We start from the raw sequence: 19,111 nt of genomic DNA on the forward strand, positions 1-19,111 counted from the left end.
CACTGAGCATACCTGTGTTTGTGGTAACGGTTCTGTTCCATTCCCAACCTCCCATGACATTTTGCTGCTGAATGTTGACAGCTGGGGTGCCAGTATGAACGGGGGAACTCCGACCTGTTCAAGCACAGCAGATTTGCCACAATGCACATTGAAAATGTAAGCGAGCAATGTGGAGTCACCCAATACAGACAAAGCAGGTCCAATAACAGATAGATGGATGCAACAATGCGTACAGTAAGTCCACATTAGCTGTGGTGGCTTGTAGGAATCATTCAAAAATATTCTAGTTCAGGTTCACAAGTTTCATTGTTCATGAAAGACATAGAGCCTTATCTACTAATGGTTTTTGTGTACTAAAATGATAGCACACGCAAAGCTGATCTACTAAATTTGTGCACTGAGGATTGCGTCTCTTCAATGTGCAAAATAAAGAGTGCAATCCATGTAGATGCAGAATACATGCTGATTATTACAACGTCCACAATACTGGGAGGAGAAGATGCAAATATAATCATTTAGCGCTCGCAATGTGATTTATCAAGACTAAAACTGTTTTGCGACTGCGTCTTTATTTAGTATTGAAATCTGCGCGCAAACTGGCACATTTATGCACAAATGGCTGCGAGAAAGGAGGCGCTTGTGCTGGACGAGAGAAACAATGTGTGTCTGCGTGCGTGTCAACATAATTGGATTGTCAGAAATCAAAAAAATATCGGCAATGACATTTAATAATTTCATTATTATAGCTGCTGAATGACTTAAGGGGCTGATTAAAACAAATTGAATTGATTGTTTTTGGTGTCTGCTGGCGTTTTTTTGTTTTTTATAAATTGTGTTTGTTTTTTTAATATAACAATGTAAACAAATCTTGCATTATGCATTTCCTGCATCTGGATCATTCCAGACGCACCACCGCACCGCCTCCCAGAGCGCACATTCAGAGTGCTAAAAATAGTTTGTTATATTATTATTCTGATATAGTCCAGAAAGGGTAGTGCATAAGGGTGTAACGGTACGTGTATTTGTATTGAACCGTTTCGGTACGGGGGATTCGGTTCGGAGGTGTACCGAACGAGTTTCCACACGGACATATTAAGTAGCGTACTGCACGTTGTGTAAACAATGCACACTGAGGCACAACACACGGCATGCTAGCAGCGACCGGGCTATTACAACATGCAAAATCCAGAGCTGGAAGACCCTCCTGCCTCGTTAAGATCTCCTGTTTGGCAACATTTCGGTTTTGCGGTGCGATTCAACAATGGATAACATTGCTTCAACGAAGATAAAGACGAACAAACACAGCTCCCACCGCATTCAAGCAGCCTCTCCTCGGCGAGTCAGGCAGGGCTAAAGCAATAACAAATGCCGTTGGTGTTTTTATAGCAGCAGATTTAAGACCATATTGCATTAAAAACTAGATTTTGACCCACTTCTATGGTGGAAGAACAATGAGCCCATATATCCTCTTACTGCCAAGTTAGCCAGGCACTACTTCGCCATACCTGCTACCTCCGTGCCCAGCGAAAGGCTATTTTCCACAGCTGGAGACATTTTAACTGCAAGCAGGTCTGCTCTTTCTACAGACAATGTGGATAAACTGATTTTTCTGGCAAAAAACATGAAAATTGAGTGAAAGTCACCAGGGTTAAAGGCTGGGGGGGAAGAAAAGTTAATCTGAGTTGACTTGAAACTGTTTAATGTTGCACTTTTTGTATGTAGAAGAAAAGTTTTGTCATTTTATTTAATCTGAGCAACAACTTGAAGAAGTTTAGTGTTGCACTTTATATGTGGAAATGTTGCACTTTATATGTAGAAAGGTTTTGTTAAGAAACCAATTCTGAGCCTTATCTTATTTAGTTTTTATTTTATATATGTTGACTGCATTAACTCTGACAATCGACCCTGTGTGTGTATGTATGTTATTGTTATGTTAAAAGGATAAAGCCATTGTTTACAAATTTTGGTAAATAAATAACCAGAAAATGTATATTTTGTTATTTCTTACTGTACCGAAAATAAACCGAACCGTAACCTCTAAACCGAGGTACGTACCGAACCGAAATTTGTGGGTACCATTACACCCTTAGTAGTGCATATTATATTTGTGTTAATGTCAACATGACGACCATATGATGCCATCAATTTGGAGGGAAATGAGTGTCTCTATGGTGACAGCTGGTATACATGCAAACACCTCAATAAAATAGGGCACCTGCACCACTATTGCACTTGTTATCAATTGTAAACGCAGTCTTAGTAGAATACCTGCAACACGTCTACTAATAGTACACATATTTTATGTTTGCACACGCTATTTAGCACTTATTTGGGATCTTAATAGATTCCGGCCTTTACAGTAACAACTTAAAAAAACTGTATTCTCATATGCACTATTCTTAGCGAATGCTCAATGACAATCACAATGCCTTAAAGCAGTGGTTCTCAACCTTTTTTCAGTGATGTACCCCCTGTGATTTTTTTTTTAATTCAAGTACTCCCTAATCAGAGCAAAGCATTTTTGGTTGAAAAAAAGAGATAAAGAAGTAAAATATAGCACTATGTCATCAGTTTCTGATTTATTAAATTGTATACTATAAATAATATTGCTCATTTGTAGTGGTCTTTCTTGAACTATTTGGAAAAAAAGATAGGTTTTTATTTATATTTGTAAAGGATTTTTGAATTGTTGCTATTTTTTAGAATATTTTGAAAAAATCTCACGTACCCCTTGGCATACCTTCAAGTACCCCCAGGGGTACGCGTACCCCCATTTGAGAACCACTGCCTTAAAGTGTACAGATACAATACAACATGCTTTTCATGTGGAGAGGACAACAGAAAAGTTTTCTACCGCCCCCCAGGGCCCTACTCGGACTTTATTAATGAATTCTCAGAGTTCGTTGCTGATCTAGTGACGCACGCAGACAATATAATCATAATGGGGGACTTTAATATCCATATGAATACCCCATCGGACCCTCAGTGCGTGGCGCTCCAGACTATAATTGATAGCTGTGGTCTTACACAAATAATAAATGAACCTACGCATCGCAACGGCAATACGATAGATCTAGTGCTGGTCAGGGGTGTCACCACCTCCAAAGTTATGGTACTCCCGTATACTAAAGTAATGTCCGATCATTACCTTATAAAATTCGAAGTTCTGACTCATTGTCAACAAACTAATAATAATAATAATAACTGCTATAGCAGCCGCAACATTAATGCTGCCACAACGATGACTCTTGCTGACCTACTGCCTTCGGTAATGGCACCATTCCCAAATTATGTCGGCTCTATTGATAACCTCACTAACAACTTTGACAATGCCCTGCGCAAAACCATTGATAGTATAGCACCGCTAAAACAAAAAAGGGCCCCTAAAAAGGCGCACCCCATGGTTTACAGAAGAAACCAGAGCTCATAAATTATCATGTAGAAAGTTGGAACGCAAATGGCGCGCGACCAAGCTTGAGGTTTTCCATCAAGCATGGAGTGATAGTTTAATATCGTATAAACGCATGCTTACCTTAGCTAAAGCTAAATATTACTCAAATCTCATCCGCCTCAACAAAAACGACCCTAAATTTTTGTTTAGTACAGTAGCATCGCTAACCCAACAAGGGACTCCTCCCAATAGCTCCACCCACTCGGCAGATGACTTTATGAATTTCTTTAATAAGAAAATTGAACTCATTAGAAAGGAGATTAAAGACAACGCATCCCAGCTACAACTGGGTTCTATGAACACAGATACAACTGTATCTACGACGGATACTGCAATACAAAATAATCTCTCTCTTTTTGATGAAATAACATTAGAGGAACTATTACAGCGTGTAAGTGGGATAAAACAAACAACATGTTTACTTGACCCACTTCCTGGGAAACTTATCAAGGAGTTTTTTGTATTATTAGGTCCATCAGTGCTAAATATTATAAACGTATCACTTTCCTCTGGCACTGTTCCCCTAGCATTCAAGAAAGCGGTTATTCATCCTCTGCTCAAAAGACCTAACCTTGATCCTGACCTCATGGTAAACTACCGACCGGTGTCCCACCTTCCCTTTATTTCGAAAATCCTCAAAAAAATTGTCGCACAGCAGCTAAATGAACACTTAGTGTCTAACAATCTCTGTGAACCTTTTCAATCCGGTTTCAGGGCAAATCACTCTACGGAGACAGCCCTCGCAAAAATGACTAATGATCTACTGCTAACGATGGATTCTGATGCGTCATCTATGTTGCTGCTTCTTGATCTTAGCGCTGCTTTCGATACCGTCGATCATAATATTTTATTAGAGCGTATCAAAACACGTATTGGTATGTCAGACTTAGCTTTGTCGTGGTTTAACTCTTATCTTACTGACAGGATGCAATGCGTCTCCCATAATAATGTGACCTCGGACTATGTTAAGGTAACGTGCGGAGTTCCTCAGGGTTCGGTTCTTGGCCCTGCACTCTTTAGTATTTACATGCTGCCGCTAGGCGACATCATACGCAAATACGGTGTTAGCTTTCATTGCTATGCTGATGATACCCAACTCTACATGCCCCTAAAGCTGACCAACACGCCGGATTGTAGTCAGCTGGAGGCGTGTCTTAATGAAATTAAACAATGGATGTCCGCTAACTTCTTGCAACTCAACGCCAAGAAAACGGAAATGCTGATTATCGGTCCTGCTAAACACCGACATTTATTTAATAATACCACCTTAACATTTGACAACCAAACAATTACACAAGGCGAATCAGTAAAGAATCTGGGTATTATTTTCGACCCAACTCTCTCCTTTGAGTCACACATTAAGAGTGTTACTAAAACGGCCTTCTTTCATCTCCGTAATATCGCTAAAATTCGTTCCATTTTGTCCACTAGCGACGCTGAGATCATTATTCATGCGTTCGTTACGTCTCGTCTCGACTACTGTAACGTATTATTTTCGGGCCTCCCTATGTCTAGCATTAAAAGATTACAATTGGTACAAAATGCGGCTGCTAGACTTTTGACAAGAACAAGAAAGTTTGATCATATTACGCCTATACTGGCTCACCTACACTGGCTTCCTGTGCACTTAAGATGTGACTTTAAGGTTTTACTACTTACGTATAAAATACTACACGGTCTAGCTCCGTCCTATCTTGTCGATTGCATTGTACCATATGTCCCGGCAAGAAATTTGCGTTCAAAGAACTCCGGCTTATTAGTGATTCCCAGAGCCCAAAAAAAGTCTGCGGGCTATAGAGCGTTTTCTATTCGGGCTCCAGTACTATGGAATGCCCTCCCGGTAACAATTAGAGATGCTACCTCAGTAGAAGCATTTAAGTCCCATCTTAAAACTCATTTGTATACTCTAGCCTTTAAATAGCCCCCCTGTTAGACCAGTTGATCTGCCGTTTCTTTTCTTTTCTCCTCTGCTCCCCTTTTCCTTGAGGGGGGGGGGGGGGGGGGGGGGGGGGGGGGGGGGGGGGGGGGGGGGGGGGGGGGGGGGGGGGGGCACAGGTCCGGTGGCCATGGATGAAGTGCTGGCTGTCCAGAGTCGGGACCCGGGGTGGACCGCTCGCCTGTGCATCGGCTGGGAACATCTCTGCGCTGCTGACCCGTCTCCGCTCGGGATGGTGTCCTGCTGGCCCCACTATGGACTGGACTCTTACTATTATGTTGGATCCACTATGGACTGGACTCTCACAATATTATGTCAGACCCACTCGACATCCATTGCTTTCGGTCTCCCCTAGAGGGGGGGGGTTACCCACATATGCGGTCCTCTCCAAGGTTTCTCATAGTCATTCACATCGACGTCCCACTGGGGTGAGTTTTTCCTTGCCCTTATGTGGGCTTTGTACCGAGGATGTCGTTGTGGCTTGTGCAGCCCTTTGAGACACTTGTGATTTAGGGCTATATAAATAAAGATTGATTGATTGATATTCTCGTCCAAAATCAGCACATAGCAGAGCAATAGAGACATGCCTTACCAAAGCTTGTGGGCTGAAGGGTGGGGGATGGAGAGCGAGCAGCATGCAGGAAGGGGTCTGGCTGCCCTATGTTACCTGGTCCGAGGAATGAACCCATCATCTCCTGAGGCTTCGGTATGGGACCGGTCTTAAAAGGGTCAAACACTGGGGAGACAAAGATGTTAGCATACCATGTGAGAATCTGTTAAATATGGTATCTGTTGCACTTCTTATTCTATGTGTATTCACGTGTGCATGTGCAGTATTTTGCATAAGGGGTGTCCCAGTACAACTTTCAAACTTCCGATACGATACCGATAGTGATCCGATGCAATATCAGCACAAATCATACACATGTTTAATATTTTGTAGTGTGGGATGTTATGAAAGTTTTGACCAAGTGAAATTATGAGAGCAGAGAACAATGGTAGGTACGGAAAACACTAATCTATTTATTATTAACTGTCTGGATTGGACGTATGTTGACTTTAAGTTGAAGTGGAGTAATAATTGTTTTTTTTGGCGACACCTTGTGGCCACAATAATTCATTAGGTTAAGATCATGACAGTAATTGAATGATGCGGACACGTTTGTCACTGGATACTTTCCAATACAGTGGAACTTCGATTTAAGAACCCCCGTATTTGCAACCTTTTCGGTTTACAGACTTTGGGATTGGCCAACTATGCCTCCGTGTGCGACCCATGTTTCTGTGTAGGAACGCTTCATTCAGTCATTCATTTTCACGCCTCCAAACAAAAACGCAGGGTCTATAATTTTAGGGGAGGCGGAGCTTTCCACTCACTTTCTGCAAAAGACACACCCACTTTACAGCGCTTCAATGTGTGTGTATTTTTGACTAGTTTTATCAATTTTTCTAACTTAAATATGAGTCCCAAAAAGCCAACATACCAGCGTGGAAAAAGGAGCGAATCCCTGTGGATTGAAAAAAAGACTATTTGCGAGGAGTACTGTACATGAATGGCGCTCGCAAGTATGATTGACAAAGTATGACGAAGCAGGCCATGTGCCCGTGCCACAAGAAGTTTTAATTGTGAAGACACCGGACTTCTCCAAAAAAAAAATGCCAGAGCAGACTTACTGCACAGCAAGAAAAATATACAACAAGTACCGCTCCTTAAACTCAAGAGAGCACACACGCACAGACGGGAGAGTGTGGTTGGGGGCCTCCAGCGCCCGTCTTTCACTCTCCCTCTGCCTGCTCCATTCATTCAGCTCCTTGTCGATGTGGGTAGATTCAACTTTTTTAAATGTTAGTTATTGTTGCAATATGGTTGATAACAGTTAAGGATTTCTGGATCATTTGAGAGGGCACCATAGTGGCTTCGGTGTGTGCGCACGCGTTTGGAGAGCAGCGCATACATCACAGAGAAAGTTGATCCATCACCTCCTTGATACGTTTGTTCGATAAACAGTACTTTATAGCACTTTATATTGTGTTCAAAGTGTAGAAACCTTAAATAAAATATGGACTTTTGTCGAGGCTGGAATCCATTATTCATATTTACATTGAATAATGGATGTTCAAGAACCAATTAGGTCCGTAAATCAAGGATCCAAAGTACGCTTCTGTTTTGGAGACCTTGTATGTGTAAGCAATATGCAACTATGATTATTGGATACATTCTGAAATGTGGTGTTTTAGACCACAATATATTCAATTAAGGACACTTACTATATACATTATATTTCCAAAAGTATTTGGCCACCCATCCAAATGATGAGAATTAGGTGCCCTAATCACTTGACCCGGTGTATAAAATCAAGCACTTAGGCATGGAGACTGTTTCTACAAACATTTGTGAAAGAATGGGCCGCTCTCAGTGATTCCCAGCGTGGAACTGTCATAGGATGCCACCTGTGCAACAAATCCAGTCGTAAAATTTCCTCCCTCCTAAATATTCCAAAGTCAACTTTATTATAAGAAAAGTGAAGAGTTTGGGAACAACAGCAACTCAGCCACCAAGTGGTAGGCCACGTAAACTGACAGAGAGGGGTCAGCGGATGCTGAAGCGCATAGTGCAAACTGCAAAGACTTTCTGCACAGTCAGTTGCTACAGAGCTCCAAACTTCATGTGATCTTCCAACTAGCCCACGTACAGTACGCAGAGAGCTTCATGGAATGGGTTTCCATGGCCGAGCAGCTGCATCTAAGCCATACATCACCAAGTCCAATGCAAAGCGTGGGATGCAGTGGTGTAAAGCACGTCGCCACTGGACTCTAGAGCAGTGGAGACGCCTTCTTCGGACTGATGAGTCACACTTTTCCATCTGGCAATCTGATGGACCAGTCTGGGTTTGGAGGTTGCCAGGAGAATGCTACATTTCGGACTGCATTGTGCCGAGTGTGAAATTTGGTGGAGGAGGAATTATGGTGTGGGGTTGTTTTTCAGGAGTTGGGCTTGGCCCCTTAGTTCCAGTGAAAGAAACTTTGAATGCTCCAGGATACCAAAACATTTTGGACAATTCCATGGGTTGGCACTTCAAGTTCATATGTGAGTAAAGGCAGGTGGCCAAATACTTTTGGCAATGTAGTGTATGTATAGCTTGTGTGCTAATGCAGTGTTTTTCAACCACAGTCTGGTGTGCCGTGGGAGATTATGTAATTTCACCTAGCTGGGTTAAAAGTATTTTTTGCAAACCAGTAATTATAATCCGCAAATAATGTGCCGTTGTTAAGTGTCTGTGCTGTCTAGAGCTTGGCAGAGTAACCGTGTAATACATATCAGTAGGTTGCAGCAGGTAGCTAATTGCTTTGTAGATGTCGGTAACGACGACGATGGTTTGTCGTTATCCCAATATGCAGACGACAGCGGGAGGCAGTGTGCAGGTAAAGCAAAAATAAACAAAAGGCGAGTGTTGCTAAGAAAAGGCATTGAAGCTTAGGGAAACGAAAACGAAACTAAAAACTGAACTAGCTGCAAAGTAAACAAAAACAAAATGCTGGACGACAGCAAAGACTTGCAGCGTGTGGAGCAGAGACGGCGTCCACAAAGTACATCCGAAAATGACATGACAAGCAACAATGTCCCCACAAAGAAGGATAGCGTCCGCACAACTTAATTAGTCTTGATTGCTAAAACACAGCAGGTGCGGGAAATAGCGCTCAAAGGAAGACATGAAACTGCTACAGGAAAATACCACCAAAACAGGAAAAATCCACTAAAATAGGAGCGCAAGACAAGAACTAAAACACTACACACAGGAAAACACCAAAAAACTCAAAATAAATCAGGGCGTGATGCGACAGGTCGTGACAGTACACCTACTTTGAGACAAGAGCTATTGTGATGCATGCTTGGTTATGGTTTAAATTAATATCCAACAATTGCGAGAACGACTTTTTATTGTCAATATCGACTGCTGAGTTTAATTTTTTAATGTTTTCTGCTGGTGGTGTGCCTTTGCTAAAAAAAATGGTTGAAAAACACTGTGCTAATGTATGCTTAGCTGTTGTGTATCTTCTAGCTCCTAGTAGCATATAGCCTACCATGTTTACGTTTTGTAATTGTCGTCACTTAAATACAAGTAAAGGCCAACCTTGTGTGCTTATTGCAGGACATTTAGATGTTAACTGGCTGTTCAGCTTTGCACAAGTAAACGCGCTGCAGTACTGCTGTTTTTTTTCTGTGATTTTAGATCAATTCCAATTGGTTGAATTCGATAAAATCCGATATCGGACCAATATCAGTATCGGATTGGGATACCCATATCCAAATTAGAACAATCTTAAAACCAAAGGGGTGTAACTGAATAAATAATTAAATCAAGTCAATTTAATAAAATGTTGTATTTGATATTCTTTCTGTATGCTACTATTTTAAATGACTCCACTGTGGGATGAATAAAGACATTCTATTCTATGACAATCTTTTCACTGAGAAGATTTACCAGTAATAACTCATAATTTTGGCTGCAGAAGTCCCCGTTTTTCTGCTTGTCATAGGTGCACCTTGCTTTGTATGGATTTTTAAGTGCCTCAAAAAGACCAGTATGTTGGGTAATGCAAATGTTACGTCAATATACTTCATCATAAAACCTTCCTCACCTGGTGGGGCAGGGGAAGGACAAGGCGAGGCAGAGCAGGGCACTACTTTATGTGGGGTGGAGTGGGCAGATGAAGGGCCGCTTGTGGGCTGGGTTGGGCCGCTTGTGGGCTGGGTTGGACCCCCAAACAAGTCCCCCAGGAGGTCGGTGGTTGCACCTGCAGAGGATAGAGGCTGGGACGGAGGACACGGCTGCTTGACCTCCTCCCCATCCAGACCTAGAAGATCCACTTCCGCAGACGAAGTGTCGGGGGCTGTGGGCATTGAAGCAGGCGGCTCCGGTTTGTGGGGGGCTGTGCTGGTGCTGCTACGCTGACTGGAGAGCGAAAGCATCTCATCATCAGAGGGCTCGCTCTCCTCGCCATGGCCTCGACCATCAGGGCCTCCGTGCGGCCTGCTCGGCTCTGTAGGACAATTTAAAGACGATCGAAAGAAAACATATAAGAGAGGAGACAGTAAATGTGATGGGACAAAATATACAATGGAGAAATTGACAAGGTAAACAGAACGTGTACAAGGTAGAAGGATATACAGGGCAACTAAATCTACAAGCATCTATTGTAAGTCAGCACTTGAATTATACTAACATAATACTTATTCAAATATATTTTTTAACATAACAATTGACTGTACATTTCGTGAAACCAGTCCTCTTTGTAAACATAATGGACAGCTGAAAACTACTGCCTTGAATATAATAAAACTACGTTTACCTGTACAGCACATCTGATGCATTTTAAGGACATACTGTATGTCTCACTGGAAAACAATGAGGCTCAGTTCAATTCAATCAATGCACATGTTTGCACAATTTGACAAATATGCTTTTCTTAATTTAACCAGTAATTATGAAATTATATCACGTATGATCGAATTGAAGAGGCTTCGTCCTGCTTAACTAAAGTGGAAGTATTGCAAAGTTCAATGTTTACTCTGCTGCCTTACCCTCCAAATCCAAGCCCTCCATCTCATCTTGTAGGAGCAAAAATAAAACAGGTTATTTTGTTAATATTACGATTAATATTACTGTTATTGAAAGCACAATTCTATTTGTGTTGAATCAGTTAGTCACAACATGTTCTATACTATTTAATGCAAAGATGAGGTTAATGCAGTCCTTCTCAAATAGTGGCACGCCCCCTTTGAGGGGGCGCGGTGCGATGCCCCTTGGGGAACATGCTTATTTTCACCGTACTAGAATATGCCCAAATGTACTGTATGTAGCGCTCGGCTTCACTGTGACCACGATGGGAGACGAGGAAATACCAGTGGGTGGGGTTTTTTTTTCATGTTAATAAGGATACAATGATATGCAGAGGTGTACATCTAAAGATTTTATAGACAAATTATACTATTTATAGTTGCGATGGAGAGTGTATGTGTGGGATGGCGCAAAATATTTTCTTTTTCCTGAGCGTGCGTAGCAGACAGAAGTTTGAGAAGCCTTGGGTTAATGCATGTTAGTAGAGACATGTGAGGCTATTTGCAATTCTAGTGAAGAATTGCATAATTTGGCCTAAAATTATTGAATTTTGTGATTTTTTTTTCCAAACATAACTGTGTAAAATAAAATGTACATTTAACTATGGTTTTACAGTGGGATATCTGTTTGAACATAAAACTACTTGATAAAAGGCAACATTTACACATAGAATGTGCATTAAAAATCTAAATAAAATGATTACATTTATAATAGACATACCTACATAATACATTTCATTGCTTTCCTGACAGACTGGGAGCACAGTCTATATATTTTTTCAAATATTCCTATACATTTTAAATAGTGAACAAACATCCTCTGCAATAGACACATAGTTATGGTCTACTTCTTTTGTCAGAGGTTCCAAGTGAAAAGCAAAATACAAATGTCCACTGCAGAAGACACTGGTTCTCAGGAGCATAGTATGTTTAAGTAAATGTATCTTTTTTAAACTACTATCCAACCCTGGTGACAGTTGGTGCAGCAATACACTGCTACTCTGCTACACTACAGTAGGATAAGTACCGGCAATGGCGAGTGCGTCCTGATGCTCCTGATGGCAGGAGAAGAGCACATTGGCACTCAGGTCTTTGGATGGGAACTGCTCCCAAGGTGGTGTCAGGTCTTTCTGCTTGTCTTGCCGTTCCACCTCCACGTCCAGTATGACATGAAACAGCTGTGGGTACTTATCTGGAGAGTCGCATGCATCCAGCTCGGGTCTGAGAAGAGAGGTATGTTAAAATGTGAGCGTGGATAGGGTAACATTAACTATAAACTGTATTTAATTATTGTTAACACATTTCAGACGTCACTGTAATTTCTGGAGGGTGGCAGAGGTGTAGTAATACTGTTGATAGTGTCGATTCAAGCACATGGGCAATAGGGGGCGCCACAAGGGTGATGGGGAGAAGAATTATTATTTATTTGTGTAAACAAGGAAGTTAAGAAGACATATTTGACTCAATGGCAACAACACGAAAGAAAAACGCAAGCACACATACAAACTAAATAATTAAAAAAATTTTATCAGCTCCTTTAGTCATCCCAGTAGCTATAAAATTACCATAAAAAAGTCACCATGGACATACTCATTTCCCTCCACATTCGTGGCATCAAGTGCTCCAACCTGTGGCATTTTGTCACGTCGTTGACATGCAGCACACAAATATCATATGATATATAAGAAGACCGATAATATAATATGAACCACCTTTTCTAGGCTATATTGAAGCGTGACCGAGACAACAGAACCTGCTTTTAGCACATGAAAGTGCACTCTGGGAGGCGCTGCGATGTTGTTGTTGGTGGAATGATCCAAGCGTAAGAAAATGCATATTGCAGTTATTTTTTCCTATAGGAGATGTATTATTATAATATAAAACAAACACCTTTAGAAAAAATCCTTCAGAAGTGGTGTTATTCCTCAAATCCTCAGTGCGATGCAATGGTTTTTTTTTGTTTTTGGTGTGTTATTGTCAATAGTGCTGTGTTCGTGTGTGTGTGTGCGTTTTCTTCACTTAATTTTTGTACAATAATTTGTGTTTGCCACTCGCCTGTGTATGAAAAGTGCTTTATAAAGAAAGTTTGATTTGATTACAAAAACAAAAAAATGTCATAGACGATGGTTATATTTGAATCTCCAGTATTGTGGGAATTTGGATGATCATCATGTATTCTGCGTATTCACGCAGACAGACACGCTAAATGGATTGCACTCTCTATTTTGCTCACCAAAAAGACGCAATCCTCGGCGCACAAGTTTAGTAGATCAACTTTGCATGTGCTATCAAGCTTGCGCATGTTTTAATACATACTTTAATGATCAGGCCTTAAGTTTGGAGTGCAGGCAATGCGACGCCCATGGAGGGGAGGTGGTCTTAAACAGTGTTAGCCACTGACTGATGGTGCAAAGCACAAATATGTTTATGCTCCAGGGCTCCCCTTACTGTTAGATATAATACATCCTGAAGTCACTTTAATAAATACAAACGCAATTGTTGTCAGAAGCTAAAGAAACTATGCTAATTTTAATTTTAACATCTTGATTGCCATTGCATTAGGACAGGGGTCGGCAACCCAAAATGTTGAAAGAGCCATATAGGACCAAAAATACAAAAACAAATTTGTCTGGAGCCGCAAAAAATTAAAAGCCATATTACATACAGATAGTGTGTCATGAGATATAAATTTAATTAAGAGGACTTAAAGGAAACTAAATGAGCTCAAATATACCTACAAATGAGGCATAATGATGCAATATGTACATATAGCTAGCCTAAATAGCATGTTAGCATCGATTAGCTTGCAGTCATGCAGTGACCAAATATGTCTGATTAGCCCTCCACACAAGTCAATAACAGCAACAAAACTCACCTTTGTGCATTCATGCACAACGTTAAAAGTTTGGTGGACAAAATGAGACAGAAAAAGAAGTGGCATAAAACACGTCCTAGAAAGTCGGAGAAAGTTATACATGTAAACAAACTACGTGAGTTCAAGGACCGCCAAAATTAGTAGGACAAAACGGCGCTCGCCAAATACTCGAATCAGTGAAGCATGTTTAATATAAACAGTGTGCTTTATAACAATTAGGGAGGTTTGTGTCATGTTTTTTTTTTCCCCCTCATCTTTTTCTATTTTTCATACATTTTTGAAAAAGTTCCAGAGAGCCACTAGGGCGGCGCTAAAGAGCCGCGGGTTGCCAACCCCTGCATTAGGACAATAGAAAAGGTGCCCTGGCTGTGCTCCACTAACACATCAGAAAGCAAGTCCTCTGTGGGAACCATCGCAATGCAACGGAACAATTATTTACAAGCTAGTGCACATTCCTTCTTATTTTGAAGCTAATGTTGAAAAGGTGAAAATATGTATTATTTGATACCAATTATAAACAAAAGGGACTTACTTGTTAAATTTTAACATGGGCGTTCCGGGGGAAATGAAGCCAGTGTGGAACTGGATCTGGAAAATTTGTGTGTTGGACACCTAAAGATTCAGAAACATGTTTGAGAGTACAGAATTAGTCCTTTTGATCAGCTACCGTCAAATTAATGTTCACAAAATCATCACGTCACAAAATACCATTTTACACTTTAAATTACAGTGGAAAAAAAGATGGGCTGAATTAACAATCGAAGGGTACCTTGGCTTGCAGACGTCCTCCAATTGTGGACCGCATGTGATAGACCGAAACAACCACATCTCCTTGAACGCTGACGCCAAGAGGAAAGACCACTTTCCCCTCTTGAATTCTGTGCTCTCTGGACACGCGCAAACAGAACGAATACGTTGTACAAAGTGACAAATCAGAACATTCTTCATACTCTCAAATAATTTTTGGTTGCATTAATACAGTGTTTTTCAACCACTAGTGTGCCGTGAGATACAGTCTGGTGTGCCGTGGGAGATGATCTAATTTCACCTATTTGGGTAAAAAATATCTTTTGCAAACCAGTAATTATAGTCTGCAAATTATAGAATAGAATAGAATAGAGTTTTATTTGTCATTATTACAGTGAACAGGTTCAAAGAACAACGAAATTGGAGAGTAACCATGTAATACTCTTCCATATCAGTAGGTGACAGCCGGTAGCTAATTGCTTTGTAGACGTCGGAAACAGCGGGAGGCAGTGTGCAGCTAAAATTGTGTTGAATGCTTAAACCAAAAATAAACAAAAGGTGCACCTTTTGTTTATTTTTGGTCACTCATGAGTGCCCCAAGAAAAGTAATTAGGGAAGGCTATGCAGAACGAAACTAAACCTGAACTGGCTACAAAGTAAACAAAAACAGAATGCTGGATGACAGCAAAGACTTACTGTGGAGCAAAGACGGCGTCCACAATGTACATCTGAACATCAGAATCAGTAATACTTTATTAATCCCCGAGGAGAAATTAAAATTTTCAGCACAATCCCATTCAAGATCACACAAACATTACAGGGAGACAGAACAGGATCGCCGACGGGTCTGCCAACTTCCGGCGCCCCTTACAAAAAAGGTGAGATACAGGTAAACAATGGGGGGATGGGTGTGGGGGGAAAAAAAAAAACAAAAAAAACGTCGGTCTAAGCCTGACCTAAGTCAATGTCCCCGCAAAGAAGGATAAAAACAACTGAAATATTCTTGATTGCTAAAACAAAAGTAGATGCGGGAAATATCGCTCAAAGGCAGACATGAATCTGCTACAGGAAAATACCAAAAAAAGAGAAAAAGCCACCAAAATAGGAGCGCAAGACAAGAACTAAAACACTACACACAGGAAAACAGCAATAAACTCCAAATAAGTCATGGTGTGATGTGACAGTACACCTACTTTGAGACAAGAGCTATATTGATGCATGCTTGGTTATGCTTTAAAGTCATATCAAACAATTGCGACAACGACTTTTTACCGTCAACTGAGTTTTGTTTTTTAATGATTTCTGCTGGTGGTGTGCCTCCGCATTTTTTCAACGCAAAAAATGTGCCTTGGCTCAAAAAAGGTTGAAAAACACTGCATTAATACATACAGCATGTTTGCAAAAGCTGTGAACTGAGTGGGTGTGTACCTCATTCTCTCATACTCCTGTGCCGTGGTAAAGATTTTGGTCTCTCCAATGAGGACGTCGCAGAAGGGCCGACAGCCACTGCGCTGCTTGTTGAAACAAGGAACCGGGCTGATGGTGAGAGCCTTGATCGTCAGGGGTTTTGTGTGGGGGAGACTGGGCTTGTCTGACACCATGCTGCAGACATAGCCGATGTACCTACAGTACAACAGGACATTTTCTTACTGCATACAGTAATGATCTCGCTTTCTATCTCTTAGCTTTCCTGAGTGAGCGGCCCACCACGAATAAATACACACAACATACAGTAGTACCTCAACTTAGGAGTGCCCTGACTTAAGAGTGTTTTGAGATAAGAGCTGTCTCTCAGCCCTTATGCTTTAAGTTGCATGCAAAAATGTGAGTTAATTAAATCCCCACTATTACTTGGTGTAGCAAATGCCACAGTGAACCCCGAAAGAGACGCCCAAAACATCTGGCCATACTCGCTAGCTTTAGCTTATAGCTAAATAGTTTGGACCATATTGTTTGCACCAAAGACATGCACCTGGGGATAGGTTGATTGGCCCTAGTGTGTGAATGTGAGTGTGAATGTTGTCTGTCTATCTGTGTTGGCCCTGTGATGAGGTGGCGACTTGTCCAGGGTGTACCCCGCCTACCGCCTGAATGCAGCTGAGATAGGCTCCAGCACCCCCCGTGACCCCGAAAGGGACAAGCGGTAGAAAATGGATGGATGGATGGATGGATGCACCATTCTGAAGCAGAAATGAGTCTAACGCCAGCCAAGGACGCTCAAATAATATCTAACTGACAGATATTTATCCATGAAAATATGGAAAAGCTGCTGATGGTGTGTTTGACCGACAAGCAGCTGGAGGGAGATACTACGTAAATGCTGGACATTATTAAATTACTTCATAAAAACTACTGTAGTTGTTAGTAGTACATTTTATCGTATTCGTTTTATACAATATTTAATATCTTAAAGTTTGTTCTTCTGCGATGAGGTGGTGACTTGTCCAGCGCCTACTGGCCGAATGCAGCTGAGATAGGCTCCAGCACCCCCCGTGACCCCGAAAGGGACAAGCAGTAGAAAATGGATGGATGCACCATTCTGAAGCAGAAATGAGTCTAACGCCAGCCAAGGACGCTCAAATAATATCTAACTGACAGATATGTATCCATGAAAATATGGGAAAGCTGCTGATGGTGTGTTTGACCGACAAGCAGCTAGAGGGAGATACTCGGTAAATGCTGGACATTATTATATTACTTCATAAAAACTACTGTAGTTGTTAGTAGTACATTTTATCGTATTTGTTTTATACAATATTTATTATCTTAAAGTTTGTTCTTCTGCGATGAGGTGGCGACTTGTCCAGGGTGTACCCCGCCTACCGGCCGAATGCAGCTGTGATAGGCTCCAGCACCCCCCGCAACCCCGAAAGGGACAAGCGGTAGAAAATGGATGGATGGAAGATTGTTCTTCTTTTTAAAAGGCATGTTACATGTTAAAATTGTGCTGTTTTGAGGGCGTCTGTTATGTTGATTTGAGATGCAAGTGTTGGAAAGTTTGTAAGTCTTTGTAAGTTGAGGTACTTCTGTTTATGATTAACACATTATAATGGGACTGTCTGTAAATATGTATACTGTATAAGAAGACGTGGCAGGAGGGATTAGTGTTGCAAACATGGCAACTTTGTTGCTATATTTAGTAAGTAGCGACAGATTGTTGTACTGTACTCTTTTGGAGACTTTAAACACGAAGACATGAAGGCTCTTCTCTAAAAGCAGTGGCAGGCAGCTCAGTCTTGCTTGTGAAATAAATAGAAAAAACACACACAAAGCAAGAGAATATTGTTCATTAGTAATTCTCAACCTATTTGTTTCGCTTTTCAAGTTTTTTTGTTTATTTAAAAAAAAAAAGTTAATATATGCAGATGTTGTAAAATGTATATTCTAAAACTACGCATTCTCGATACACCAAAGGATAATTTGATTAAGCACCAATGTGTTTGCAGGCCTCTTCCAGCTCAATGATTTATCATTTATGTCCATAGAATCTTATTTGTTGTGTAAAGTAGAATTCAAAAAAAGATATTATTCCAAGGAGTACTGGTGATAATTTGTTTTACTGTTATTGCATTGTATTAAAATGGTTGCAGTCCCAGAGTATGCCAATAGATGCCTCTACATCCGTCATACTGGTTCTATCAGCACATACAAGGGAGTAGTAATTACAAATCTGATCCAAGAATTAGTAGCAGCCAAATTTTACCACATTTTATTATTATTATTATTTATAATAATAGTAATTGGTATTATTGTATCATTATTTCTTATTCAAACTTGTACATTGTTATTGTTGGTTGTGAGATATCACATAGTTAGTTCTACATGGTTTTACTTTCTCTACTTACTCGTCTACTAACTCTCATATAGAGTGAAGCGTGTAATGTCAGTTTCAACGTAAGTCTAAGTTACCATTACCCGACAAAATTACTAAATGATGGGTACTGTTTAGGAGAAAATAAATTAACAATCAAAGGCGAGCATCTTGACTACATTGCCAGTATAGAAGGTAGGATGTATCTTAGAATAGTCGATTATTCGACTATTTAATTCGGAGGAGTCTGATTTGACTATCAACTTTGCAGTTGAATCGTCGGCCATTAAACCCCGCTCTGAAATTTGGATTTCAGAAGTGGTGGAAACACAACTGGCTTGCGTACAGGAGGCGAGGTTTGAAGGAATTAGATGCATGTTTTTTGGAGTAATTATGAATGGGAAACAAGTCGTTTTATAATGTGGTTTTTGTACGAAATAACAAAATAAAAGAACTTTAAGTGGGCTTTTCAAGATTGTGTTATGATTTGGTTTAATGTTTCATTATGAATCATACCATGGACAAAGGGGCAAACAGCTGATACTCAAGCCATTGCACTACCAGGAATCAGGAAAGCTAGACTGCTCTTGTTTGGATTTTTAATTTGTTTGTGGTTTATATTTCCGTGTGGGGGCCAACTCGCTCTTATCTTACATCTGACCGCTGATTGG

General features: G+C 40.7%; 1 protein-coding gene across 6 annotated transcripts in view; it reads right to left on the bottom strand.

The window, feature by feature from the left end:
* dnajc6 (DnaJ (Hsp40) homolog, subfamily C, member 6) overlaps positions 1–19,111 on the bottom strand; it is a 78,069-nt gene that overhangs the window by 16,817 nt on the left and 42,141 nt on the right. For 4 of the 6 annotated variants that reach the window (XM_061975743.2, XM_061975742.2, XM_061975746.2 and 1 more), the window contains 7 exons: positions 16,058–16,252; positions 14,652–14,769; positions 14,415–14,494; positions 12,035–12,228; positions 10,029–10,430; positions 5,980–6,123; positions 13–114 (listed from right to left, as the gene is read on the bottom strand). In XM_061975743.2, the coding sequence (XP_061831727.1) occupies positions 13–114; positions 5,980–6,123; positions 10,029–10,430; positions 12,035–12,228; positions 14,415–14,494; positions 14,652–14,769; positions 16,058–16,252 (1,235 nt within the window). The remainder of the gene's footprint in view (positions 1–12; positions 115–5,979; positions 6,124–10,028; positions 10,431–12,034; positions 12,229–14,414; positions 14,495–14,651; positions 14,770–16,057; positions 16,253–19,111) is intronic. The other 2 variants (XM_061975745.2, XM_061975744.2) reach the window with 1 other exon arrangement.

Source organism: Nerophis lumbriciformis, linkage group LG14 (assembly GCF_033978685.3).
Source record: "Nerophis lumbriciformis linkage group LG14, RoL_Nlum_v2.1, whole genome shotgun sequence".
In the NCBI taxonomy this organism is placed as follows: domain Eukaryota; kingdom Metazoa; phylum Chordata; class Actinopteri; order Syngnathiformes; family Syngnathidae; genus Nerophis; species Nerophis lumbriciformis.